The sequence below is a fragment of the Theobroma cacao genome, chromosome 10 (genome assembly GCF_000208745.1).
Source record: "Theobroma cacao cultivar B97-61/B2 chromosome 10, Criollo_cocoa_genome_V2, whole genome shotgun sequence".
Taxonomy (NCBI): domain Eukaryota; kingdom Viridiplantae; phylum Streptophyta; class Magnoliopsida; order Malvales; family Malvaceae; genus Theobroma; species Theobroma cacao.
In genome coordinates, this window is record NC_030859.1 from 3,155,694 (window position 1) to 3,183,648 (window position 27,955).

At 30.4% G+C, this 27,955-nt stretch overlaps 2 protein-coding genes, 1 long non-coding RNA gene and 2 pseudogenes across 5 annotated transcripts; 3 read left to right on the forward strand and 2 right to left on the reverse strand.

The window, feature by feature from the left end:
• On the forward strand, positions 675-5,217 carry LOC18586269 (chalcone--flavonone isomerase). The gene is made up of 4 exons (XM_018129717.1): positions 675-1,035; positions 1,146-1,304; positions 4,396-4,619; positions 4,758-5,217. The coding sequence occupies exons 1-4, from the start codon at positions 930-932 to the stop codon at positions 4,962-4,964; spliced, it is 696 nt and encodes a 231-aa protein (XP_017985206.1). The 5' UTR covers positions 675-929; the 3' UTR covers positions 4,965-5,217.
• Positions 9,129-11,380, forward strand: LOC108663591 (annotated as a pseudogene).
• LOC18586270 lies at positions 11,746-13,106 on the reverse strand. Of its 2 annotated transcripts, none has more exons than XM_007009528.2 (3): positions 12,940-13,106; positions 12,479-12,799; positions 11,746-12,142 (listed from the first exon to the last, which is right to left on the reverse strand). In XM_007009528.2, the coding sequence occupies exons 1-3, from the start codon at positions 13,030-13,032 to the stop codon at positions 12,065-12,067; spliced, it is 492 nt and encodes a 163-aa protein (XP_007009590.1). In that variant the 5' UTR covers positions 13,033-13,106; the 3' UTR covers positions 11,746-12,064. The 2 variants fall into 2 exon arrangements, with proteins under 2 accessions (XP_007009590.1, XP_017985210.1); XM_018129721.1 differs by having other exon boundaries at positions 12,397-12,799.
• LOC18586271 lies at positions 17,287-27,403 on the forward strand (annotated as a pseudogene).
• LOC108663827 lies at positions 20,849-22,360 on the reverse strand. 2 transcript variants are annotated; one of them, XR_001929943.1, is made up of 3 exons: positions 22,201-22,360; positions 21,554-21,965; positions 20,849-21,266 (listed from the first exon to the last, which is right to left on the reverse strand). It is a non-coding gene; the product is annotated as an uncharacterized LOC108663827 (long non-coding RNA). The 2 variants fall into 2 exon arrangements; XR_001929942.1 differs by having other exon boundaries at positions 21,554-22,360.

Sequence of the window (27,955 nt, forward strand, 5' to 3'; positions counted from 1 at the left end):
ATTTCGAAACTTCTCTCAGAACTTGGGATTTGGGAAATTTGTTCCAAGGTTTTTGGCTTTTAGCTTCTTATGCACCAACTATTGACTTTTGTCATTTTTAAAATTTAGTTTTTTTATATTGTTATTGACTCTTGCAAAAATTGGAGTTGAAAACTTCAAACTTGCAAGAGTGTCACTCTCAATTGGGGGTAGCTAGATATATAAACTTTCATTAGAAGCAAGATTTTTATTCCTTTTTTGTTATTAAAATATTATAATTTCAAATTTATATTTTATTTGCTTTTTAGTTGTTAAAAATTACCAAAAAATGAAAAATAAACAAAGATTTAATTTGCAAAATGTGCATAGGTAAGGAGCAAGCAAATTCGATAGCATCGAATATTTTATTCATTAGTTGGTACATAATCTTTCTATTTAAAAAATAAAATTTAAATTCTCGTTCCTTCCAAATCTAAAAAAAAAAAGCAAATTCGATAATATAAAATAACAAAATAATTTAAAGATTTTATTAATAAATATCTTTAATGTATTTTTTATGATTATTTGAATATGTTAATATTTTTTAATAATATTGAATTTGTTACATTAATTATCAATTATGGTATTTAATATAAAATATTATTATTAATAATATTTTATTTTAGTTTAATCTTAAAAAGTGCCTTTAAAACGCTCCTCATGACAAGATTTTGTTTCCTACTTCGGTTACACCTAATCTTCCTGTTTTGCTTGCACGTGATCTCTAAAGTCAAGTCACGTGCCCGTATCTACCGCTACCACTGTCAACTAATCCACTACCGCCCTCTCTTTTTCCCAATAATTACACAGCTACCACGTTCCCTCCACTCCACTATAAAACTCACCGTTTCATTCCTATTTCCTCACCGGAAAAGAAGAAGAAAGAGAAGGGTCTATTCAACTGTCGCAAAATGTCTACGTCACCGTGCGTCGCCGGAATCCAGGTGGAGAACGTTACTTTCCCTCCAAATGTCAAGCCCCCGGGTTCCACCAAAACTCTGTTCCTTGGTGGCGCAGGTTAGTAATCTGCGCATCCTTTCTCGCACTCTTTCTGAAATCCGTTCGAATTCGACCGCTTTCTTTTTTTTTTTTGGTTTTTGTTAATGGTTAGTGCTAACATGCGCCAGGGGAGAGAGGATTGGAAATCCAAGGAAAGTTCGTTAAATTCACAGCGATCGGAGTTTACTTGGAAGAAATCGCCGTGGAGTCCCTCGCAGTTAAGTGGAAGGGTAAGAGTGCCGAGGTGTTAACGGAATCCGTTGAGTTTTTCAGGGACATCGTTACAGGTAATTTAAGGTTCTGTTTTTTTTTTTGAAAAAGTATTTTTCTTTCTTTCCAATTTTTTAAGAAACAAACAGAGCCTAACAATTTCATAGGTATTAATTATATGGTAATTTTCCAATCATTGGGGATGATTCCAATCATGGGGGGATTATGCATTTGTCTTGAACAATTTTCCTGGAAAAAAATCTGGGTATTTATTGTAGTTGAATTCCATTATTTTAAGTCATAATATTTTGGATTATAAAAAATTTGGATTTCATATTTTGATTATTTTAGATTCGAGTGATATTGAAGTTCGGATTATTTTAGCTTTCAATCAAGTTTTAGTTTCGATTATTTTGGATTTTTCAATCAATTTGATTGGATTAAATTACTGATTTTTCTAAAACAGAATATTTTAAATATCTACTAAACTATTCAAAAAAATTTATTTATTTTATTACGTTTCATATATTTTTATATGAATCAAATTAATAGGCTTTTATAATTAGTCTGAACGTTACTTGCTGTTTCATGCCTATGTAGTGTTGATATGAGGTTGACTTGCAATGTGAAAAATATAAAGTGATTATGTTATCATGTCACATTATCTTCTATTATGTTATGTCAATATCATGTGGCATTGATTAAAAATAATTGTCGTAACGTGCGGGTTCGAGAACTCGACCGTCAGACGCGATGAAAATTTTAAAAAATTAGAAAAAACTAGGAGTCACCATCAATCTTTTTTACTAGGTGAGATTGGTCACCTATTAACTCGATTCTAATCGATGAAGCCTTAAATTAATTTTAAGCCCACAAAAAAGAACCCTAAATTGGTTTACGTTTTTCTAGATCTAAGTTTGAGAGTACGGTTATATTCGGGGAAGGATTAGCATCCCCGGGACGCCCGTTCTATGAACGGTACTATTTTTATATTATCCTATTAGGCTTTAATTTTTAATTTTACTATATTTTTTTAGTTATTATTTTTTTATTTTATCTCTTATTTAACCTAAAATGGAATGCAAGATGAGATGCATGTCGTGAGATAAAAATGACGGACGAGCAACCTTTTATTGAGGATGTTCTCTCGAATCTGCCCATCATACTGGTGGGATCTGGGGTGTTCTCTCACCTAAGAAATTATTTGAGAAATTTACCTTTGCAAATTCGACGAATAAATCCCGTTATCGGGGTCATCGTACGTTTTTTTTTAAAATAATATTTTCATGCATAATGAACTTAATTGGGGCAAAAGCCTTTTATTAAAGACGTTTCTCGAGCCCTCCCATCATACTGGTGGGATCTGAGGATATTTTTTCACCCAGGGGACTTTCCGAGGAATACTCGCCTTCGCAAGATCCTTGAGAGATCCCATCATCGGGGTTTAAAGTCGAAAACAGAAATATTTGTATGCAATGATACGCATGATGTAACATGTATATATGCTATGCTAATGCAATTATCTATTTTTTTGTTATTTTTTTATTTAATTATTATTTTCATTTTATTTCATATTATCATATATTCTATTTTTTATTCTCCTATATTTTATTTTTTTATATTCTAAGTTTCTCCTATATATTGCTTGATATTTCTTATCTTATCATTTTTTACATAATATTTATTAATCTATATCTTATACCATTAAATATTTAATACTTGATTTTAAATCATTTAGTGTTTTGGGTTTTCCTCATTAATAGTTTTTATTATTTGTCTATTTATTTAATGTCATGGATATTATCTTTTTCACAAATTTATTATATACATATCTGAATTATTATCATTATTGTTTTATTTTATTTATTTTTTATTTTTTTATCTATTATTTGTTTATTTATTATTTTTTTGATGATTTTGTGTTGTTAATTTTTTATTTTTATAAAAAATTTCGGGATCTCGAAATCGAGGCCCTCCCATCATACTGGTGGAGCCTTAATTCGAATTCCGAACCTAGGGAAAATTGGCCCGGGATTGCGACTTTTCGCTTCCCGACCAATCATCCCATTCTCGGTATATTATATTTGTAATTAATATCATGGTATTTTTGTTAAAGAGTTAAATTTTCTAATATTGATTCTCATAACTATTTTATTATAATTATTTTAATACTTAATCTAATATTTTCTAATTTTTTAATTTAATATATATATATATTTTTAGCTTATCATTTATTTGTTTCATTTATTTTTATATTCATTATTTATCTCCATCTACATTTCTCTAGAAACACATCCCAATTTGCAATTCATTTTATATATATATATATACTTCACTTACCTTGGCTAAAATTCTTTTAATAAAAATTATCTTACATTTAAATTTTCTTACTTATATTTTTTTATTAATATTTATATATATTTATAATCCTTTATTTTTATCATCTTCTTAATCCTAAAAATAATAAATAAAAATTTTAAAAATATTATACTAAAATAATTTAATTATAATCCTACATAATTATTAATCAATAATCCTAAGGACCAACAAGATGGACTAGCCCAAATCACAACAATTCTAAAGAAAATGATAAGGAATTTACCTTTATGGGTCAAATTGACCCAACTACCTAGCCTGCTTCAGTCCAATATGCTATTCTAAAGTCGGCAGATCTCTTCCAAAACGCACTGTTTCAGTGCCTTGTTCAGCAGCCCTTGATGTGCTCAAAACGACGCCATTTGGAGAGAATAAAAGCGGATTTTGGGTGAGTTACCAGCCCTTGTCCGCATCCTGCCAATCGTTCCCCTCTCCCCTTTTCTCTTTCTCTTTTTATTTTTTTTTTTTTTTTTTTGTTTGTTGTTTATCTTTTATTTATTATTATTTTATTATATACATATTTTTTATCATATATTTATTTATTATTTTTTAAAACACCAAAATATGGTGTCTACAATAATTAATTAATTTTTAATCATAAAAGCTTAATTTAGTATGATAGAAAAATAATAATTTATTTAAATTTATCTGAATAATTCAGTAATTTTGTAGATATATTAACCGCAAGTCATGTCAAATTTAGATATTTTTGTAATGATTTATGTCATGGTACAATTTATTATTTATTATTTATAATCAAATTAACCTTGACATATTGGTTAACATTCATAGGTGCCTTTGAGAAGTTCATACGGGTGACAACAATCCTGCCATTAACGGGTCAGCAATACTCTGAAAAAGTGTCAGAGAATTGTGTTGCCATTTGGAAATCTCTTGGACTTTACACTGACGCAGAAGCAAAAGCCATTGAAAAGTTCCTTGAGGTGTTCAAGGATGAAAACTTCCCACCTGGCTCCTCCATTCTTTTCGCACTGTCAGCCCATGGTTCATTAACAGTAAGATGCAAAACCATTTCAAAAGATTGAAACTGTCATTTGGTTTTGATTTACTAGTGATTAATTTTGATTGAGAATATGTGAATTGCCATAAGATAGATGGTAACTTTGGTCCTATTCCATTGTCTGAAACAACAGATCAGCTTTTCCAAGGATAGTTCTGTGCCAGAAGTTGGGACAGCAGTGATAGAGAATAAACTACTTGCAAATGCAGTGCTGGAGTCTATCGTTGGCAAGGATGGTGTTTCTCCTGTAGCAAGGAAAAGCATGGCATCAAGATTATCAGCATTGTTCGATGACACTGTTGAGAAGGCGGCCCAGAATGGGAAACCGGAGTGTCAGTAGTTTCCTGTCTCTCAGACCAGCTGATATGTAATTTCTTCTTCAACCGTGAGTGTGCTTAGAAAATAAAATAGATTTATAACATACAGAGTCAAATATTCCACGAATCATCTGGGGTATCTCTGTTTGAAGGAAATGATTCCAGATGTGCCAAATAACTAAAGTTTATGTATTTTTCAGAACTGGAGTTCGACCAAATTTGAGTTTTCACATTTTGTACTTGATTAACTTTATTGGCCATATTTCTATTTGTCAATTGCCATGATATGGTTAGATTAAAGCTGAACTAGAGTATGCCATGCGATGCACTCATGTAATATATGCAAAATAATGTTTATTGAAATATATAAATATTTTAATAATCATATGGTGATCACTTTACATAAACATTTATAAAGCTATTTGTCAACTGTAATGTGTTCAGAAAATGTCAAAAGTTATTCAATTGTTTAAGCGGTAATCTATTTTGTATTGGGTTGAAAATGTTTTATACTTAATTTTGTATTTTTTGATTGGTGATTCTTTTCCATGACTGGTTGCTGCTGGCTTTTGAGGTGTTGAGTCTGGAAACAACTCTCTTCGTGATGGTGGAAGTTGCTTTTGAGAGCAATCAAATATGATCTGAGGCGGTGTGACGTGAATTGTTGTAGTAGCACATGAGGGGAGATAATGTTGGTCTTAAATTTGATTGCAATCAAAGAGTTTAAAATTGATAACCAAAGGCCACAAACTCCATTTCGCTAATGTCATCTTGAATAATGGTTTGTATGCAATACCTAAAATATCATGAGAAGTTGTATGCATATATTATCATAATGCAGTAACTATATATCTAATGAATTAAAAGAAGGAAAAAGAAATTTATTTTTAATGTGCATGCTTAAACTAAAGTACAGTGAGAAATTGATGCATATATATAATAGCGAGTGAAATTTGTAATTAAAATATTTATTAAACTTTTACTTTATAGTAAAATATATTTTGCAAATGCCATTTCTAATCTATTTCAAGTGAAGTTGGACTAATTGCAAAGATAGAATTGTCGGATACGAATATCATTATAAAAGTTCAATAATTAAGTTTGAGAAAAGTTTAGATTGAGGTCAATTAAAGGTTTTTATGTTGTATTTGCAAATTTTGTTTACGATATAAGGAAATCAAATCTACTAAGCATGATTTGGTGAATCAGTGTTTTTCTTATTGAAATTAAGTATGATGAACTCAAAGAAATGTTAAGGTATATTTTGATTAACAAACAACAATTATAATTATAATTTTTTTTTATAATGTATAGAGAGCCTTCCTTGAGTTGAGGTGCAAATAGTAAGCAAAATCATGGCACAATCAAACCGAAAAAGAAAAACCCAAACAATAGATTGAATGATAGCACCATCGAAATATGAACAATCGAAGAAAATGCAAACCCAACTCCAACACAATAAAAGGAGTGAAGAAGAAAAGAATGTACAAAAAATGAAAAAGAAAAACAAACCAACTGAAGATAAAGTCACAAAAACCATGACAATAAAAAAAATGGATATGCCAAAAAAAAAAGTAAGCTAATAACATAAAAACCAACAAAACCCAAAGAATCAAACAACATCCAAAAAACAAAAACATCAACTGCAAAACTGAGAACAAAACCAATAATAGAATAACAACAAAAGAAAAGAAAGGAAAAGGCACAACATATAATTTTTTGATAACAGGCAGATAAAAAAACATTACATGCGCAACTTAAAAACTTAAAAACAAAAGCATCGATAGAGAGGACATAGACAAAAACTACGAAAGAATAAATAAAAAAAAAATCAAACCTGGAAAATATAGTGAAACAAAAGTCAAAAGAACTTGTAAGAAAAAAAAATCAAACCATGAGCACGTGAAAGGGAAAAATCGAAAGAAAAATATAACTTGAAAAACCAAAACATAAAGCAAATTAACATAATCAAACCAAAGTAACATAAAAACCACGGATCAAAACAAAAGAAAAAATAAAAATCACAAAACAAAGAAAGATTCATACAACAGCGAAACTGAAATGCTAAAAAAAAAAAATATAAATCACAAATCAAAATAAAAAAAAAAGAAACAAAAAAAAAAAACAATAGTTGAACAAATCAAAGACTAAACAAAACAAAGAAAAAAGCACCAAAACAAACAAAAAAGCTAAGAAAAATAAAAAAAAAATGAAAATAGCAGTAAAAAAAGAGGACAAAAAGATGAAAAACATGGGGAAAGTAAAAGAAGAGAAAGGGCAGAGAAACTTAGGGGAGAAGCCAAAATTTAGAGGCTAAAGAATAGAGAAAGTGAAAGAAGAGAGGGAGGAGAAACTTAAGAAAAGGAAAAAATGATTAAAAAGCCATGCCCATTTCAATAAAAAAAAAAATTGACAGAGGTTTCAATTGAATGACATGGCCACATGTTTCTCAATTAAGCCAACACGTAGTAGCCAATTGACCCTTTTCAACATAACTCAATAACAACTCTCAGTCAAGTAAAAATTAGAACATCACGTGTCACCTTCAATTGCTCTTAATTGTCCCCTCCCCGGGACAACTTATAATTATAATAGTTTTTGAGGTTGGAGTAAGGGAGAAGGATGGCTCTAGTCATCTTGATGGATGTACGTATGTGTACGTATATATATATATACATGTATGTATGTATACCCTAGCCATGTATATCAATGAGTTCAGTAAAGTAAAAGTTGCTGAATGCTGGTTAGAGCTTCCTCAAAATGTGCAAAATCTGTTCATATTCTTTTTAGTATTCTTCTTAAGGTGCAGAAGAAGAAGAATCACAATCCAACAAAAGTCTTCGCATTAGTGGGAGCAGATAGAAACCAACTACAGGACATACACCTTTTCGGTGTCAATGTACAACGACCTAATTTCTAGGTTAATTTCCTTCTCTTGGCATATGTAAGAAAGAAATTATTATTTATACTTTCTTAAGATGATTAGAAGTCAAGATTCCGATGAAATTATCACCTTTTTCCAATCTCTCCTAGCTAGCTATCAAGCCTTGCTTTCTATAAGCAGCTAGCTATATATCAAGTCCGCCTAATAGTAATGGCTTCAACCACATCAATAAAACAAAGCTAAACACCATCATTTTCTTCTAACCTCTCCCTAGTTTTTCCAACAAGCTTGACTAATAGCAATGACTTCAGCCACATCAACAGAATAAGTCTAAACATTGAAATTTACTTTCATCACTAAGTTTTCTATTAGAACACAGAATTGGAAAATAATGAAATTTTTTCAAGATTGTGTAGCAATGTTATTGTCCCTAAAAGTTTTATTTGTCGTCACTGATAGTGCGCAAAAATATTACAGGTGATAAACTTTGAGGATATAATAAAGTCCAGTGATTGATTACATTTTGTATTGACAAAATTAATTTATTGAGTATCCATCGGTGTATAGCAAGATTATAAAATTTTTATAAAATTTTTCTATAGTAAAATGATATTGAAAAAATTTGGAGAATATTGAGAAAGAAATGAGAGATTGTTATTTGTTGTTTATGTATATTGAGGATAGTTCATATATAGACATAGGTGATTTGTTTGTTTCAAATTGATACAATTGTTTGTTTCCAACCATCACTATTGTTCTCTATATCCTTCTCTTATTATTATTAAAAATGTCCAACACTTGTTAGATGAGACTTTGCAAATTGCAAATTAAAATATTACGACGTAAAACATAAAAATTTAAAATTATGTAATAAAATATATATTTTTTTCATATAATATCGAAAAATACCCTTTCTCCTCTTTTTTTTTTTTCAAAAAAGGAATATAATAATAACTTTTTAAATTAATAAAGAAAAAAAACATTTTAATCTTTTCATAATCTTTGTTAATGGTATTTATACTTTTGGAGCTAAGTTTCTATTTCAAAAAATAATGGACTCATCTGAAATTTCGATTAAAACTTTAAGGTGTGGGGGTATTTTTCCCAAACATTAATGAATTTATGATTATTATATTTTTAAGTTCAAATCCCAAATTCACACACAATTACTATACATATAGGTCTACAAAAATTCATGCAAAATCTCATCATATTTGCCGCCAAAGCAACGAAAACAAACCCACATCATCTCCATTTTTGTTCGTTGCTTTTACCATCATGTCTTCGCTGCCTTCTGTAAACCCAAGTTGACGTTGATAACATTGTGTTTCCACCGTCTGCTAAACCTCTTGCCTCCCCCACCATCCTGTTTCTTGGTGGTGCAGGTTTTTGGTTTTTATCTTAGACTATCTTTCTCGAGGTTTCATTATCAAATAGATGTTTTTGCTAATGCCAGATTACGTAGCTGTTAGAGGTTTGTACATCAATGGCAACTTCAAGAAATTTACATCCATAGGGGTGTATTTGGAGCCTAATACCGTGCCATTACTTGCTGCTAAGTGGAGGGGAAAGAGTGCCCAAGAGTTGATGGATTCGGTCGAATTCTTTAGAGACATCGTCACAGGTATACTTTTGATATTATCCCTTTTAAATGCTTAATTATTTTGAAACTTTCTTGACATGATGTGAAATATATTCTTAAATTATTTTTAAAAATTTTAAATAAATTTTTATTTTTCAATTGCATTCAATAAGAACTTATACTTTTATTTTATATTAAATAAACTCTTATAAATTGTGGTTAACTGATTGTCATTAGTCAAAATAACACTTGTAATTTTATGTCATATGGTATAGATGTGGCATTAATATGGAGGGTGAAAAATACCATGACTATGTTATCATTTCTCATTAACATGTTACTTCAGTACCATGTGGTATAAAATAATAAGTAGTATTTTTTTAAAATCAACCATTAAAATAAATATATAAAAACTTATTCGATTCAAAATAAAAGTATGTCTTGATTAAACGTAATAAAAGATAAGAGTTTATTTAAATTTTTTAAATAGTGTAGAGACTTTTTTAGATTTTATGTCAAAAATAAAATAGTATATTTCATTATTTATATAGTATAAATTTGAGATGTTTAAGGATCAAACTACTCGTTTAAGTTTACGGATTTGTCACACAATGTGTTGGGTTTGGGCAAAATTTTAAGTCCAAGATCAATTTGGTCTGATTTGATTATTTTAATAATAAAATAATAACTAATTTGGTGGACCAGTTGGGCTTGACTTTAAAATGGAAATTCCAATAAATTCAATACAATCTAGGAACACTTCTAATATGAACTAATAACAATTTATTACGTACAAGCAAAAGAATAAACATTTTTTCTTATTTTAAATAGTATACTATTTAAATCTTTTTTGACCTTCCATTTTATAGGTCCTTTTGAGAAATTCATGCAAGTAACATTTATCTCTCCATTAACAAGGTGGTGGAGAATTGTTTGGCCTATTGGACCTTTAGCGGTGGGTACACTGATGCAGAAGCCAAAGCCGATGAAGAATTCCTTGACATCTTCAAGAAAGAAACCTTCCCTCCTGGTTCCTCCATCTTCTTTCACAAATTCATCAAATCGATCATATACAGTTAGTACAAATTTTTCGATTCTGATTTTTAAATTTTTTAATATTAATATAAAATTATCCATTGAATCATTTTGAACCTTTTTTCAAACTTTAAACTTAAAATCTTTAAAATAAAAGTTTTAATTAAAAAGTAAATTACATCAGACTTCCATAATTTTTATATAATAATTTATTTTCATTCGTGATTTTTAAAACTTAACTTTAGGATCTACGACTTTTTAAAAGTATTTTAAATTTCATAACTTTTTTCATCAATCGCATTGAAAATTTGATGAAATGTGTTACGTCAACGCCATGTGGACATTCATATAGCAAAAATATGTGAGTTTGAACATTTTGACAATCATGCGGCAACAAAAAAGTGGACACGCTTGATGTTTCGGATTGGAATCTATGCCATGAGAACATCCGCATAGCACGGATATAACATATTTTGTTAATTTTTAACAGTGATTTGACAAAATAAGTAAATTTATATCAATTTTAAAAATCGTAAACTTAAAAATTAAATTTTAAAGATTATAAGTGAAAATGTAATATTGTATAAAAATTAAAAATGATTGCTTTTTTTTAATTCCTTAATGAAAATAAGAAATATAGTTTTAAAAAATTATGAAAATAAAAATCTAATTATTAATCTCTACAGATCACTTTTTCCAAAGATGTGTGCATACCCAAAGTTGGAAATACAATGATAGAAAATAAGCAACTATCCGAGACAGTTTTAGAAACTACTGTTGGTAAGAATGGTGTCTTTCCTGCTGCAAGGTGGAGCTTGGCTTCGAGGTTATAAGAATTAATGCTGAAAGAGAGTGATGATCAATCAAAACGGTGTAGAAGGCAAAGAGGATTGAGCACAAGGCAAAAACCAGCAGCATTCATGGCGCTTTATATTTGACTAGAAATATATGGCAAAGCTTGATTCTAAATTTATGCCATTGATTCAGTCAATAACACATTACCTGCTGGATATATCAATCACTATATAACATCGGCAGCACCCTCAATTTCTTCACTCAGAAACAAACATTGAAGCCGGTCTCAGGCATCTATATATACTAACCCAAAGGTTGGTTCATACACCAGTGACTCAGCCAATGCGGTTGGAAGGGTTCTTAATCCAAATTCTATTCCATGGAAGTTGGGTATAATGATGTTGCGTGTTGAGCATGTTTGTTTTCAGATTAAGAGGTGGCAAATCCAGCCAGGGTAAAGAGACAAATCGAACAAAGAGAATTTGCTTTTCACTGTATGGTGCTCAGTTCAAGAGAGTTTGAAGCAAAATACATCATCAATCATAACTTCGGGATAACTCCAATTTTCATGCTGTTCCTAAGATATAACAATCTAGTTCACTTTGTCTTTAACCATACATTAGTTTGCTTGCACATAACTTTGCCAAATAAATTTCACCTCTCTTTACCAAAGTAATGTGAGTATAAATCAAATAGTATAGGTCATAGTTGAAATCACTTGTACTAATGATACATATCAGGTAAAGGTGATGATTTAGTCGTAACATAGTAATAAAAAAGATAGATCAATTTAGTTTCATTTTTCGCAGAAAATACTCCAACAACAGCTACATGCACTCTTCAATCAGAGTCTTCAATCTCTCACCCAGTCTCGAACTTTCAATACCGATCCTAGAACAAATAGCCTGTAAAAAGAATTGATAGTGTGAATTTAGCACTAAAAGGCATGCATGAAATAGAACACTTATTGTGTTGATCATCAAGCATTCACGAATATAATGAAGATTTTGAAACAGAAACGAAAAGTTGATTGTCTTAAGGGGGTAATTAACTTTGAGTAAAAGATGCATAAATTAAAGTTGCCGAAACCCTAATTCATCATGTACCACTGTGTTTCAACAGGGTTAAACTATGAAGCAGAGCAATGAAGTTGACATACCATTCAAAAGTTCAATTCACCACTACCCATGGGAGGAAAATGCATGCTGAAGCTTTTGGTTCAAGAACCCTAAATCCTTTACCTTACAATGAATTGAAAGGATGTTCATAGTCCCGCCTGCATTATTATATGTAACACCTATAACTGCAGCTCCTTCTTCCTCAATGACACTGATAATCTCACTTGGTGTAAACTCCACGTTGGACCCTGTAATCAAATTTACTGTCATAGTAGAATTAGAATCTATTATATCTAGAACTGGGCATATCGTTTCGCTTGTCACTCTACACACTGCTTTACTCTCCCCTTCCAGTTGCATCTTCCTTTTCTTGAGTTCCTCCAGCTGTCTTTGCAATTGCTTTGCATATATGGTGGCTAGCTGCACCATGTCTGGAATCGACATCTACAAGAATCCATGCATATTTCCATTTAGTTAATGCAAAATCCATATGCATGTCATGCTAGAGCAAAGATAAGGACATCAATGGTTAGAAAACAAAGAGAGGGAGACAATAGAAAGAAAGAGAGAGATGATCAAGTTACCTTGGTTGGCTGAGGAGGAAGGAGACGAAAGAGCCTGGATAAGAGATTGCTCATGTTCGATCTTCGTTCTCTTTCTATGGAATTTCGATCCATTTCTTCCCGATAATGAGCTATCCGACGATACAGGACTTGCTATTTCTTTAGGTCTTGTATTAATTTGTACTCAATGCAAGCACGTAAAACGCGGAACATGAAGTCATCAGATCATGACTATTTATACAAAAAGCGTTTCTGTTTACTTATAGAAAACAACTGCATGTGCAGCAATGGAGAATTAAGTGCATGCCAAATTTCAAACTTATTCGGCTTTGCAAGTTTGGGTTTACATTAATTATTTTAACTTACTATTAAATGTGTACATATATATATAAACAAAGAAAATGAAAGAAAAGTTGTCAAGGGTCCATTAGTTCCAGAAAGGCGGACAAAAAGCGTCTACAAAGGTGTTTGTTTTCTTGTATAAGGGTCAATGGGTAGTTAAGGCTTAAAAGGCGGCCGACCGCTTTTGTTGAAGGTAAATAGCAACGAGTAGCTTTTCAAAAAATAAATAGCAATGACCATATATATTTGGGAAGGCATTTTCATATTTAATAATTTTTTAACCTAAATGAAAATTGGACTGTATAATGAAAAGAAATAGTTTTCGTCCCGTAAGTCACGTATCTTTTATCCTAAACTTGTAATTCAAAATTAATCTCGAGTTCTAATCTCTAGGATATTTATTCTTTTGGGAACATATTATTGTGAGTTTTTTCACTTAATCATAAAAGTTTTAATTGAAAAGTTAATTACATCATACATCCGCAATCCTTATATAATATTTTATTTTCATTCGTGATTTTAACTTTTGGATCTATGATATTTTAAAAATATTTTAAATTTTATAACTTATTTCATCAACCGCAATGAAAATTTGATGAAATATGTTATGTCAATGTCGTGTGAATGTTCATAGCAAAAATATGTGAGTTTGAACACCTTGACATTCACGCGACAAAAAAAAATTGGACACACTTGACGTTTTGGATTAGAATCTATGCCATGTGAATGTCCATGTAACATGAATATGACATATCCTATTAATTTTTATCAGTGATTTGATAAAATAGATAGATTTAGATCAATTTTAAATATTATAAATTTAAAAATTAAATTTTAAAAATCACAAATAAAAATAAAATATTGTATAAAAATTACAAATGATTGATATATTTTTTTAAAAGGTGAGTTTATTAATTTCAGAATCAGAATGCCACGTGAAGTCTCAAAGTTGTGCAAAAGTCTCAAAGACCAAAGACTTTCATGACATCACAACCGATCTGGGAAAAGCTTGTACAAAAGTCTCAAAGTTGCCATTTACATGCACTAGTGGCTGATAAAAAAGAAACAACAAAGTTCACAAAAGCTCTGAGCACAAAGCATCGCACATGCCTTTACACAATATAGAGGGCAAGACCTATCATGAAAACAAGCGTTGACTGAAGGACCTATCATAATTTCCTAAGCTTCAAGAGAGCAAAATTAAAAGTCTAGAGCAACCAAAAACCACACTTTGAGGACACCGAAAAACCCAAGGCCAAGGAACACATGAGGATCAGCGGGATGGAGCAACCGCCCTGGGTGACGAAACCAGCAATGGCGGAAGAGGGAGACACTGAAGAACAAGCATTAAACACTGAAATTAAACCTTTCCCGAGAGTAGTTCAACCAAGAAAATGATTGATGTTTTTTCATTTCTTAAATGAAATTAAAATAAAAATTTTAATTAAAAAATAAATTGCATTAAACATTTAAAATTAAAAAATATTTTAAACTCATTGCTTATTTCATCAACCGCAATTAAAATTTAATAAAATGTGTTACATCAGCATCGCGTAGATGTTCATGTAGTAAAATTATGTGTCCATTCACACCATACATCATAATAAACTTGAACATTACCTTCATAAAGTTTGCATATATCAAATCATAAAATTAACTTAGAAAAAGCATAAGGGATTTCAGGGGCCCCATAGGCCACACAGGTGTGACAGTGATCATCATCATCATGTTCATCATCATCCCCTTCGAGAAACGCGTCTTTTTAACCCTCTCTGCTACTTAAAGAAAGCCATTGACAAAAAAAAAAAGGAAAAAAATTGAAAATAAAATAAAAATAAAAATTCATGCNTAAAATATTCATGCACACACAAACTTTCTGATATAGGTAGTGCTTCCCATTCGTTTCTCCTTTTCTCTCTCTTTCTTTTTTTTTTAAATTTTATTTTATATATATATTTTTATTATTTTATATTTTAGTTTATTTTATTATAATTTAATTTTTTATTTATTTATGATTTTTTAGGTGTCTACAGTAACCGCAGCATGATTCAAAAAAATTAAAAAATATATAGTTTTCATATGAAGCTAATTTTATTTATATTGTTTATAATCAATTCCCTTGAATACCAGGTTGTTTGGGTCTTCATAGTAAATTGCTTTTTTTTTTTTGAAATTTTGTTCATCTTACTAAGAGATCATTAAGGTTATTAGTAGTTGTGTTGTACCACATCAAGGTGATACTATTGTTTCTTGGGCTTTAAATTTTAAGCTGCTTGAAGAAAATTGAATAACATATGAAGTTCTTATTTACTTTCTTCAGTACATCCATGGATTGGCTGCTCATGGAGTTTATTACCTACATCAACTAGGACTTACGCTTCAGGATGATGAATTTTTTTTTCTTTCTCTTGGTAACAAGTTTGGGTTCTATTTTTTGATTCTATAACCTTTTACCTGAAATTACAGCAAGGTTTACTAATATTATGTTCTTTTTCTAATTTAGGAACTTGGTCTGAACAAAATTTATATCAGTGAGACTTTGTTCACATTCATCTTTGTTTCTTGTCTTTTGGTAAGTTTGTTTAATTCTTTTTTCAAATTTCTATACTAGTATGTGCATTGTTAATAACTTAATACATCTTCAGGATTCTTCTATTTCATACATTATTTCTTACTTATATTATGGAACTAAATAAGTTACATTCAAGCCATCAGTTTATGGATTATTGCCTTTAACTTCACTATTTTTATACTTTCTGAAGTTTATGAGCCTGATAGTCAGTACAATGAAGCTAATACAAAAGTTTAGTTGTTGTTTAGTTGTAGAATATGGTATTTGTTTCTTGCAGTGAACTTTTCATCCCTTTGTTTTCTAGAAGAAAATAATATACACTGTTCTTATATAGTGTAGGAGTTTTACTTATTTAGTTCTAAGTACCATTCTATGTTATTTTTTTATGTTTTAAGATGCTTACATATTTTCTTTAGAATGAAAAGAGCTTATTTCCCTGGGTATAAGGCTAATTCAAATCATTAAGGTTCAAAATCTTATTACAATTTTTTGGGTCAAGCCTTTTAAGGTGGTTTTATAATGGAACAGTTGAAAATAACAATAGATTTCATATGCCTTTGTGTGTGTATTTTTTTTTTTTTGGCTTTCCAGACCTAATTTTTGCTGGCAATATAAAATTCTAATTGGCATAATTCTTAAGTAATTGGAATTTCTTTTTATAGTGATATTATTATCTTTTCCTTGGACATTGTTAATTGGGATAATTAGGGATTTCATATGAAAATCCTATATATTCATGTTCTATGAGTTTTTCTTCTTTTTCTGATTATTGATTGGTTTAGAATTAAAATGATAAACCCATTTTGGTTGTTAAGTGTTATTGATCATATTAATATCATTCAAGACTAGTTTTTATTTTTCTTTTACTATTTCAGGTGCACTATGAATTTTATATTACTTACCACGATACAATCATGCACCCAAAAATTCTAAATGCGGTAAAAAATGCAAAAGAATTTTATGAAAACCTTGACATCATGGTGACAGGCCATTCACTGGGAGGGGTTATGGCTTCTTTTTGCGCACTTGATCTAACAGTGATAAATATTTTGCAGGAAAATGCTATGTATAGTTGAAACATTCACCAACAGCTTTACATGATAATGCATTTAACATTACATATCGATTCCATAAACTTCTCAACAAACGACTAATATATCAATTCCACTAACTTCTCAATAATCGAATAACAAAAATATTAACTATATCGACAGCAACGCACGAGCAATCACCTAGTAAAAAAAAAATACTAATTATGTCCCAGAAATATATGAGCACCACACCTGCCTCGGGACAGTCTCTGTATGTAGTACACATAATATATCTTTTTCCATGTCACCCATTTTTGGGTACAAAGAATATATTTTGGCTCTCATGTTCCCTAAGCACTGCAATTGGGAAGAAGAGCACATGGTGGCCACTAGAAGAGGACAAAATTCACAAACTGATTAAGGCACATTTCACAGCTGTTCTTCTGTAGTACATCAATGAATTTTATGATTATTATATTTCGAAGTTGAAATCCCAACAACTTCCACCGACAATTGCTTTTGATTCATTGCCGCCAAAGCAACAAATCAAACCCTCATCATCTCCATTTTTGTTTCATTGCTTTTGCCAGCATGTCTTCGCCGCCTTCTGCAACCCAAGTTGACGTTGATAACATTGTGTTTCCACCGTCTGCCAAACCTCCTGCCTCCTCCACCGTCCTGTTCCTTGGTTTTGGCTTTTATCTTATAATGTCTTTCTTGCTTTTGGGACACAGCAAAATGTGGATATCGAGGTTTGCTAATGCCAGGATATATACGCTGGTGTTAGAGGTTTGTACATCGATGCCAACTTCAAGAAATTTACAGCCATAGGGGTGTATTTGGGGCCTAACGCCGTGCCATTACTTGCTGCTAAGTGGAGGGGAAAGAGTGCTCAGGAGTTGATGAATTCCGTCGAGTTCTTCAGGGACATCGTCGCAGGTATATATACGTTCCATATTCCAATGTAGGTGTGGAAGGTGTGACACGATACCAAAGTGTAATAACCTATTATATTATAATATAAATTAGAGATGTTCGAGGATCAAGTTACTCATTTAAATTAATCAATTGATCTTGTTAGGGTTTAACAAAATTTTAAATCTAAGATCCATTCGACTTGATCCAATTAATTTAGTTTGTTAATTATCTTTGCATTGAGTTTTAATTATAAAATATATTTAAAAATATTAAAATCATATAATAATTAATTTGGTGATTGAGTCTGACTTGACCTTAAAATAGAAAATTTGATAAATTCAATTTGATCTATGAGTACTTATAATACGAATTAATAATAATTTGTTGCATAAAAGAGAAGGAAAAATAAACATTTTTTTTTATCTTAAATACTATACTATTTAAATGTTCTTTACCTTCCATTTTATAAGTCCTTTTGAGAAATTCACACAAGTAACATTTATCTCTCCATTGACGAGCGTTCAACACGTTGACAAGGTTGGTGGAGAATTGTTTGGCCTATTGGACCTCCATCGGTGGGTACACTGATGTAGAAGCCTAAGCCATTGAAGAATTCCTTGACATCTTCATGAAAGAAACCTTCCCTCTTGTTCCTCCATCTTCTTCACACATTCGTCAAATGGATCATATACAGTTCGTATAATTCTTTAGACTCTAATTTTTTTTAATTTGTTAATATTAATATAAAATTATCCATGAGACAATTTTACATATTTCTTCAAAGTTTGAACTTAATATCTTTAAAACAAAAGTTTTAATTGGAAAGTTAATTACATCATACATCCGCAATCCTTATATAATATTTTATTTTCATTCGTGATTTTTACTTTTGGATCTATGATATTTTAAAAATATTTTAAATTTTATAACTTATTTCATCAACCGCAATGAAAATTTGATGAAATATGTTATGTCAATGTCGTGTGAATGTTCATAGCAAAAATATGTGAGTTTGAACACCTTGACATTCACGCGACAAAAAAAAATTGGACACACTTGACGTTTTGGATTAGAATCTATGCCATGTGAATGTCCATGTAACATGAATATGACATATCCTATTAATTTTTATCAGTGATTTGATAAAATAGATAGATTTAATTTTTAATATTTAAATTTAAAAATTAAATTTTTAAAAATCAAATAAAAATAAAAATATTGTATAAAAATTACAAATGATTGATATATTTTTTTAAAAGGTGAGTTTATTAATTTCAGAATCAGAATGCCACGTGAAGTCTCAAAGTTGTGCAAAAGTCTCAAAGACCAAAGACTTTCATGACATCACAACCGATCTGGGAAAAGCTTGTACAAAAGTCTCAAAGTTGCCATTTACATGCACTAGTGGCTGATAAAAAAGAAACAACAAAGTTCACAAAAGCTCTGAGCACAAAGCATCGCACATGCCTTTACACAATATAGAGGGCAAGACCTATCATGAAAACAAGCGTTGACTGAAGGACCTATCATAATTTCCTAAGCTTCAAGAGAGCAAAATTAAAAGTCTAGAGCAACCAAAAACCACACTTTGAGGACACCGAAAAACCCAAGGCCAAGGAACACATGAGGATCAGCGGGATGGAGCAACCGCCCTGGGTGACGAAACCAGCAATGGCGGAAGAGGGAGACACTGAAGAACAAGCATTAAACACTGAAATTAAACCTTTCCCGAGAGTAGTTCAACCAAGAAAATGATTGATGTTTTTTCATTTCTTAAATGAAATTAAAATAAAAATTTTAATTAAAAAATAAATTGCATTAAACATTTAAAATTAAAAAATATTTTAAACTCATTGCTTATTTCATCAACCGCAATTAAAATTTAATAAAATGTGTTACATCAGCATCGCGTAGATGTTCATGTAGTAAAATTATGTGTCCATTCACACCATACATCATAATAAACTTGAACATTACCTTCATAAAGTTTGCATATATCAAATCATAAAATTAACTTAGAAAAAGCATAAGGGATTTCAGGGGCCCCATAGGCCACACAGGTGTGACAGTGATCATCATCATCATGTTCATCATCATCCCCTTCGAGAAACGCGTCTTTTTAACCCTCTCTGCTACTTAAAGAAAGCCATTGACTAAAAAAAAAAGAGGAAAAGAAATTGAAATTAAAAATAAAAATAAAAATATTTTCATGCACACACAAACTTTCTGATATAGGTAGTGCTTCCCATTCGTTTCTCCTTTTCTCTCTCTTTCCTTTTTTTTTAATTATTTTATTATATATATAATTTTTTTTTTTTTTTATTTTTTATTATAATTTAATTTTTTATTTATTTATCATGAATGGGNCTATATAGTTCCAGTTCCTAAGAATGATGGAAAAGTTCGAATGTGCGTCGATTATAGGGATTTGAACAGAGCAAGTCCGAAGGATAGCTTCCCTTTGCCACATATTGATACTCTTGTGGACAACACGGCAAAACATGCTTTGTTCTCATTCATGGATGGCTTTTCTATCCAGCCACATATTAAGTTTCCCTTTGCCACATATTAAGTTTGAACTTAATATCTTTAAAAAAAAAGTTTTAATTGGAAAGTTAATTACATCATACATCCGCAATCCTTATATAATATTTTATTTTCATTCGTGATTTTAACTTTTGGATCTATGATATTTTAAAAATATTTTAAATTTTATAACTTATTTCATCAACCGCAATGAAAATTTGATGAAATATGTTATGTCAATGTCGTGTGAATGTTCATAGCAAAAATATGTGAGTCTGAACATCTTGACATTCACGCGACAAAAAAAAATTGGACACACTTGACGTTTTGGATTAGAATCTATGCCATGTGAATGTCCATATAACACGGATATGACATATTCTATTAATTTTTATCAGTGATTTAATAAAATAGATAGATTTAGATCAATTTTAGATATTATAAATTTAAAAATTAAATTTTAAAAATCACAAATGAAAATAAAATATTGTATAAAAATTACAAATGATTGATATTTTTTTTTAAAAGGTGAGTTTATTAATTTCAGAATCAGAATGCCATGTGAAGTCTCAAAGTTGTGCAAAAGTCTCAAAGACCAAAGACTTTCATGACATCACAACCGATCTGGGAAAAGCTTGTACAAAAGTCTCAAAGTTGCCATTTACATGCACTAGTGGCTGATAAAAAAGAAACAACAAAGTTCACAAAAGCTCTGAGCACAAAGCATCGCACATGCCTTTACACAATATAGAGGGCAAGACCTATCATGAAAACAAGCGTTGACTGAAGGACCTATCATAATTTCCTAAGCTTCAAGAGAGCAAAATTAAAAGTCTAGAGCAACCAAAAACCACACTTTGAGGACACCGAAAAACCCAAGGCCAAGGAACACATGAGGATCAGCGGGATGGAGCAACCGCCCTGGGTGACGAAACCAGCAATGGCGGAAGAGGGAGACACTGAAGAACAAGCATTAAACACTGAAATTAAACCTTTCCCGAGAGTAGTTCAACCAAGAAAATGATTGATGTTTTTTCATTTCTTAAATGAAATTAAAATAAAAATTTTAATTAAAAAATAAATTGCATTAAACATTTAAAATTAAAAAATATTTTAAACTCATTGCTTATTTCATCAACCGCAATTAAAATTTAATAAAATGTGTTACGTCAGCATCGCGTAGATGTTCATGTAGTAAAATTATGTGTCCATTCACACCATACATCATAATAAACTTGAACATTACCTTCATAAAGTTTGCATATATCAAATCATAAAATTAACTTAGAAAAAGCATAAGGGATTTCAGGGGCCCCATAGGCCACACAGGTGTGACAGTGATCATCATCATCATGTTCATCATCATCCCCTTTGAGAAACGCGTCTTTTTAACCCTCTCTGCTACTTAAAGAAAGCCATTGACTAAAAAAAAAGAGGAAAAGAATTGAAATTAAATAAAATAAAATTCATGCACACACAAACTTTCTGATATAGGTTGTGCTTCCCATTCGTTTCTCCTTTTCTCTCTCTTTCTTTTTTTCTCCAGCCAGCACTGTGGTTAAAGTTAGGGGTATCCTAGTCAAACGTTTTCTGTTGAGGGAGGGAGGAGTGGCTGAGTGAGGGATGTCCTGATATGGCTTGCTGGTGTTCTGTTGTTTCTGTGCTCAGGAGTAACCAAAAAACCGTGTTAAATTCATGTACAGTGAAAAACATTACGGTTTCAAAGCCAAGTTGCCAAGCTCAATGTCCGTAAGGCAGATATTTTGATCTTACGGCTGGGGATGTACATATCTGGGGTGGGGGAGGGGCAGCTTTATCAGATGATTGATGAGTTTTTCAACTGAGGGGTGCAGAAATAATGTTGAGAAAGAGGGAAGAAAAGGACCCACTTACCGTCCCAACTAGAACTCTTCCCCAAGCAATGGAAGCCATGATGGCGACAACACGAGTCTGAACAGGTTGATAAACAGCAAACAAAATTGCTGCAGGTAGAGAGATATAGCGTCAAACCGAGTGTCCATTGCATTGATGATTCACACTACACGAACCCCTTTTTCCAATTAGAATTAAGAAATGAGATATTAAAATGAGATTTTTTTATTAAAATTAAGAAATATTTTATTCTTTTAAAAGTTTTGAGATGTAAAATTTCTAATTAAACTTTTATAATCAAATTCTTTTAATACTTTTTTTTAATTGATAATATAACCAATTCATTTAATTTTTTTTGAAAATTTGTTAATCTTGAATAAAATTTTATTAATTTTAATTTTGATAAACTTTTTTCTCCTAAAGTAACATTTACTAGAATTGTTAACATTATTTTAAAAGCAACATATGCATTTGAAAATGAATAGAATCTTTTTATATAATTAAGTATGTCGATTGAACTATTATCTTCCATTTGTATAATTTCTTTTAAAATTTTTAATTCTGAAAGTAAATCTAAATAATCAATTAATATCAGAATAGTTGTTATATTTTAATGAACATTCAAGATTGAAGCAATATTCTTTCAAACTATTATCGTCTAATGACTTCAACTTTTTACCGCTAAATAGAAAACCAAAAATACTTTCATATATCTTAAATTGTTTAAATCTACTTTAGAGTGAAAAAATTGCTTGATCTAATATATTTATGAAGTAATTAAGTCTAAATGATTCTTCAAGAGATCTTGTTATATCATTATTAGCATTCTCATCCAATTATTTTTTTTCTACGAATGATACGTGCATCATGGAATATAAGTTTTATGTTCATTTTAGATGCAATTTCTTTAGAAGAAATCATGCAAATTCATATTACCGTTAATTGATTGGAAATAGGAGAATATAATTGAGAATTAATAGCATTGTAGGAATTGAGAAGTGATAAAAATTGAGATTTATTAAGCACATAATTAGGTAAATGAGAGAATATGTTATTTCATTAATTATCTTTGACTTTTATATATTTTTAATAGAAAATGAAATAAATAGTTGAGAAATAGGATTGTGAAAGTGAGAGAAAATAGATATTTATTAGGCATAAGAGAATAGATAAATATTTTATTAATTATTTTAATTTTTATATATTTTTAATATAATTAATTATATTATGATTATTATAAAATTATGAACCTCCCTAAATTTGGGGCCTAAAGCCCTTGCTTGGGTGGCCTTACCCAAGGGCTAGCCTTGAATTAAATTCATCACGTATACCAAAAGAAAATAAAAATCTAATTATTATACTTTTATCTCTGTAGATCACTTTTTCCAAAGATGTGTGCATACCCGAAGTTGGAAATGCAGTGATAGAAAACAAGCAACTATCCGAGACAATTTTAGAGACAATTATAGGTAAGAATGGTGTCTCTCTTTTTGTAAGGTAGAGCTTGGCGTCAAGGTTATCTGAATTAATGTTGAAAGAGAATGTTGATAATATGGATGTAGAAGCCAAAAAAGGTTGAGCACGAGGCAAATACCAACAACATTCAGGACAAAATAGTGCTAATTAAGCTTTTTTTAAGCATAAACCAAGTTGCATCATTAATAGTCTAATTAATTTTAATAATCCAGGCATTATTCCTCCTATGTAGATGATTTAATAAGTGAATGTCATAATTATAATTTATAATAAAGTTTTTAGAATAACTTTGAGTGTTATCAGATTCATCATAAATCGATTCATGGCTTTATAGCACATTATTTGCTGGTTATATAAATCCTTATATTAGATGGGTAGCACCTTCAATTTCTTCACTTAGAAACAAAGATTGGTTTGTATACTTAACCCTAATTCTATTTCAAGGAAATTGAGTTTAATGATGTTGTATGTTAAGTATATATGTGTAGAAGGTTCTTCTGATAAGGAGAAAGGACGTATTGTAATAAGTGACATGGAATACACTAAAGGCTGAAGAGAGGAAGACTAGAGCAGTCTTTGAAGCATAAGTACTTTGGTGGTAGGCAGTGAGGAATAAGAAAAAGTGGAGAAAGTGGCGGAGCATGATGGATGGAAAGAACTGAGCAAAGAGAATATTTGGGAGAGTTTTGAGGATAGTCTCTATTGAGTTTCTGATTATTCCCCCCATTTGCTTAATTGTCAAACTCTTATATTTATACTAAATAAGAGCGTTTTCTTAAAAACAATTAAAGAAAAGGAGAGTACTTTTAGGAAAACCTGTTTAATCATGAAAGAAGGTGTTTGTTATGAGAAGAGCACGTTAACATCTTATGAGAAAAGCATGTATCGAAGAAAGTGTCAGTGATTGGCAAAACATGTTCATTGTGAGAAAAATGTCTCATAAAAAAAGCACGTAGTTGAGCAATGGACATAAGTTTTGGGTAATGGAGTAATGACACTTAATAATGCACAACATGTCTTTTGAGAAGTGAAGGAAATGGCAAACCACATGTACTTCAAGGAAAAATTAATAGAATTCCTTTTAACTACCTACATATCTAAGTCACAAAGCCAAACTCTTTAAAACATCTCAAAAATGAAGATAACTCGTGAGCCATACTACTCGTTCTGAGTTACTTTCACTTTCTCGTATAAAATAGCTATTCCACGTGTGTTTCTATTTTATAGCACAACATATGAAATAGTTGTTCCGTGTTTGTTACCATTCTATAGCACAATGTATGAAGTAGGTATTCCACGATTATTCCTATTCAGGAGCCTAATACTTCTAGAAATAATAGTTAGTCAAAATTAGGCGTTTACATTTTGCCTCATGCATAAAAATTCTTACAAGGAGTTTTATGCATAAAATAAGAAAATGCACATAGAATAATCAAGGCAACGCTTTTATGTTTCTTTTTCAAAGAATAAATGATGGCTTGCAAATTTATTCAAGTATTATTATTATTATTATTATTATCATCATCATTATTTATTATAATTATATTTTTTTGTTGTCTTTACAAAATTTGCTTGCAATTAGGAACATCCTTGTGCATTATGCACTCAGGAACATCCTTGGACATTATCCACTTGGAACGTCCTTATGAATTACGCACTTAGGAATGTCCCTATGCATTTTATACTTGAGAATGTCTTTAACGCACTTGGAACATCCCTATGCGTTGCAAACTTGGAACATCCCTGGGTGTTTCGCACTTAGAGCATTTTTAGGCGTTCTGCATTCGGAATGTGCCTGGGCAATGTTTTGCATTTAGAACGTCCTTGGTGTTCTGCATTTGGAACATCCCTGTGCTTTACGTCCTTGGGAAACACTTAGGTAGCGTTTGGTATGAGGGAAGTGAGAGCATATTCCTTGTAATATGTCCAATTAAATTACATTGCAGTGTTTGTTTTGTAACAGACCATTGCAATGTAAGATTGCAATGCAATCACATTACAGCTAAAGGATGTAATGTGATTGCAGTCCAAAACCAATGCAATCACATTACATTGCACTCTGTAATGTTTTTAAAGACACTTTTACCCTTCAACTTTATTACCTTATTAAAAACATTTTGTAAGTTATAATTAAAATAAAATATATTAAAATAAAATATATAATATAAAAATCAAAAATTAAAATAAAATAAAATATAAGAAATTAAAATTTATATAATATAAGCAAAAGATATTAAAATAAAATATATAATATAAAAAATTATATTAAAAAATAAAAAATATGAGATTATAATAAGAAATAAAAATAAAATATATGACATTAAAAATATATTTAAAAGATGATATTATATAAAAATTAATAATAAAAAATACAAGTATATTAATATTACATTTTAATAAATAGGGGTAATTTTAAAAATTAACATTACATTCCTAGCAAAGTACTTGTAAACCAAACGCTACAATGTTATCTTATATGCATTTTAATCATTATTTTACTTATATACCAAACACTGTAATGTTATTTTTCCTGCAATTAGATTGCTTACAATCACATTACATGCAATCACATTACCTGTAATCACATTGCATTGTAAAGTACCAAACGCCACCTTAGCATAGTTTTGCACCAATCATGAAAATATTATTATTGAAAATAAAAATTTCATGCATAATTGGAATATTGTGATTAATAATGAGGTTGTGTGAGTTCAAAATGAAGGCTTGTCCCTTAAACTGACATGCTAGTTAGAATTTTGAATTCTAAAGTAAATTAAGAGACATGATTGCTAGAAACATAATAAGATGTTTTAGATTAATAAAGTAATTGGTTACCATTAATATTGACACGTTCTTAACAAAGTAAATATTGAGTTCTAAGATTGTTTTTCTTAGTTAGGCAAATAAGACATAGGTTGATTTTAGACTTGAACCCTTTACATGTTTTTTAAAAAGTATAATAATAGGAAAAGTTCAAGATAGGAGTTATAAAAAACATAAAGAGAAGTAGAGATATATGTGGAAAAAGAAGAAGATGTAAAAAAGATTAGCTAAGAAAATTTAAAGGGTAAGATTCCAACTAGGAAAATAATTGCTAGAAGTCTATAAATAGGGAAAAATAGTTTTTTAAAAAATTCATAATCAACTTCTAAGATTTTTGTAGCACTCGAGCATTTGATTTATTGATTAGTGCGTGATCTTTTACTTAGAGAACAGGGTTCAAATCCCCTTTCCTCCAATTAAAAAAAAACTTCTAAGATTTCTATCTAAAATTTCTTTAAGCAAGTTCCTTCACAACAATATTTTTTTATATGGTTTCTTCATGTTTTTCTTGTCTTCTACTTTTCTCTTCTACTGTAATGTTGCTTTCATAAGAGAGAAGGGAAAGAATATTTTTTTGTTTATTATTAGTCTAACATAGTTTTTGTAGAGGGAAAGGTTTTTTTGTGTGTATATTTTAATGAGATATATATATATATATTCCTATCTATTTTGTTTGGCATAAAGATAAAGATGGACAAACAAAGGGTGTAATAGTGCATGGATAATAATAATAATACATGAATGTTTATCTGATTGTTTGTTGTTTGTGCTTGTAGGAACTTTGCTTTTTCATCTCATGGCCAAGACTTGTTTTACACCAAAGGTTTGCTATAGTGAGCTTAGTAGGGCTGCTTTTTGGAAGAAAAGGAAGGATGTTGTTACAACTTCTCTTTTTAAGAAAATGCAAGTAGGGAGAACTGGTTAAGTTCCTCTTATGCCTAAAAATTAAGATGATGATGTCATTAGGGAAAGAATGAAGGATTACTTCTAGGAAGTAATGTGTGCAAAACAAGTGGACAAACATCCATGTGCAATTGTTGGCTATCATTGGGATCGTATTATAGTGAAATCGCTCCAGATCTAAGGTGTCTCATCCCAAGAATGTCGGTATTGAAGTTTATATTTGAATATTGTGAATTTTTACTTTCCATCACTAAATCTAGATCTAACTCACAATGGGTCTAAAGTTGGAATAAATGGGTACAGAAAGTTTTGAAGAATTCCGCTTACGTGATTACTCTCAGCAATGCTAGAGTCTTTGATGCTATAAAGTCACCATTAAACTTTGTATGCGTAAGGAGACCAGAATTGAAGTATGGCATGCTATTATTGCAAGGTGGATTATCTTTTTATATACTATGTTTACTGCTTTGGGAGAGTTTACTTTTACTCTTAAAGTTGTGCGAATTCTTTTGAAACTTCCTTGTGCTGGGCAAAATGACTTTCGTTCCATCATACTTTCTAGGAAGGAAGAGAG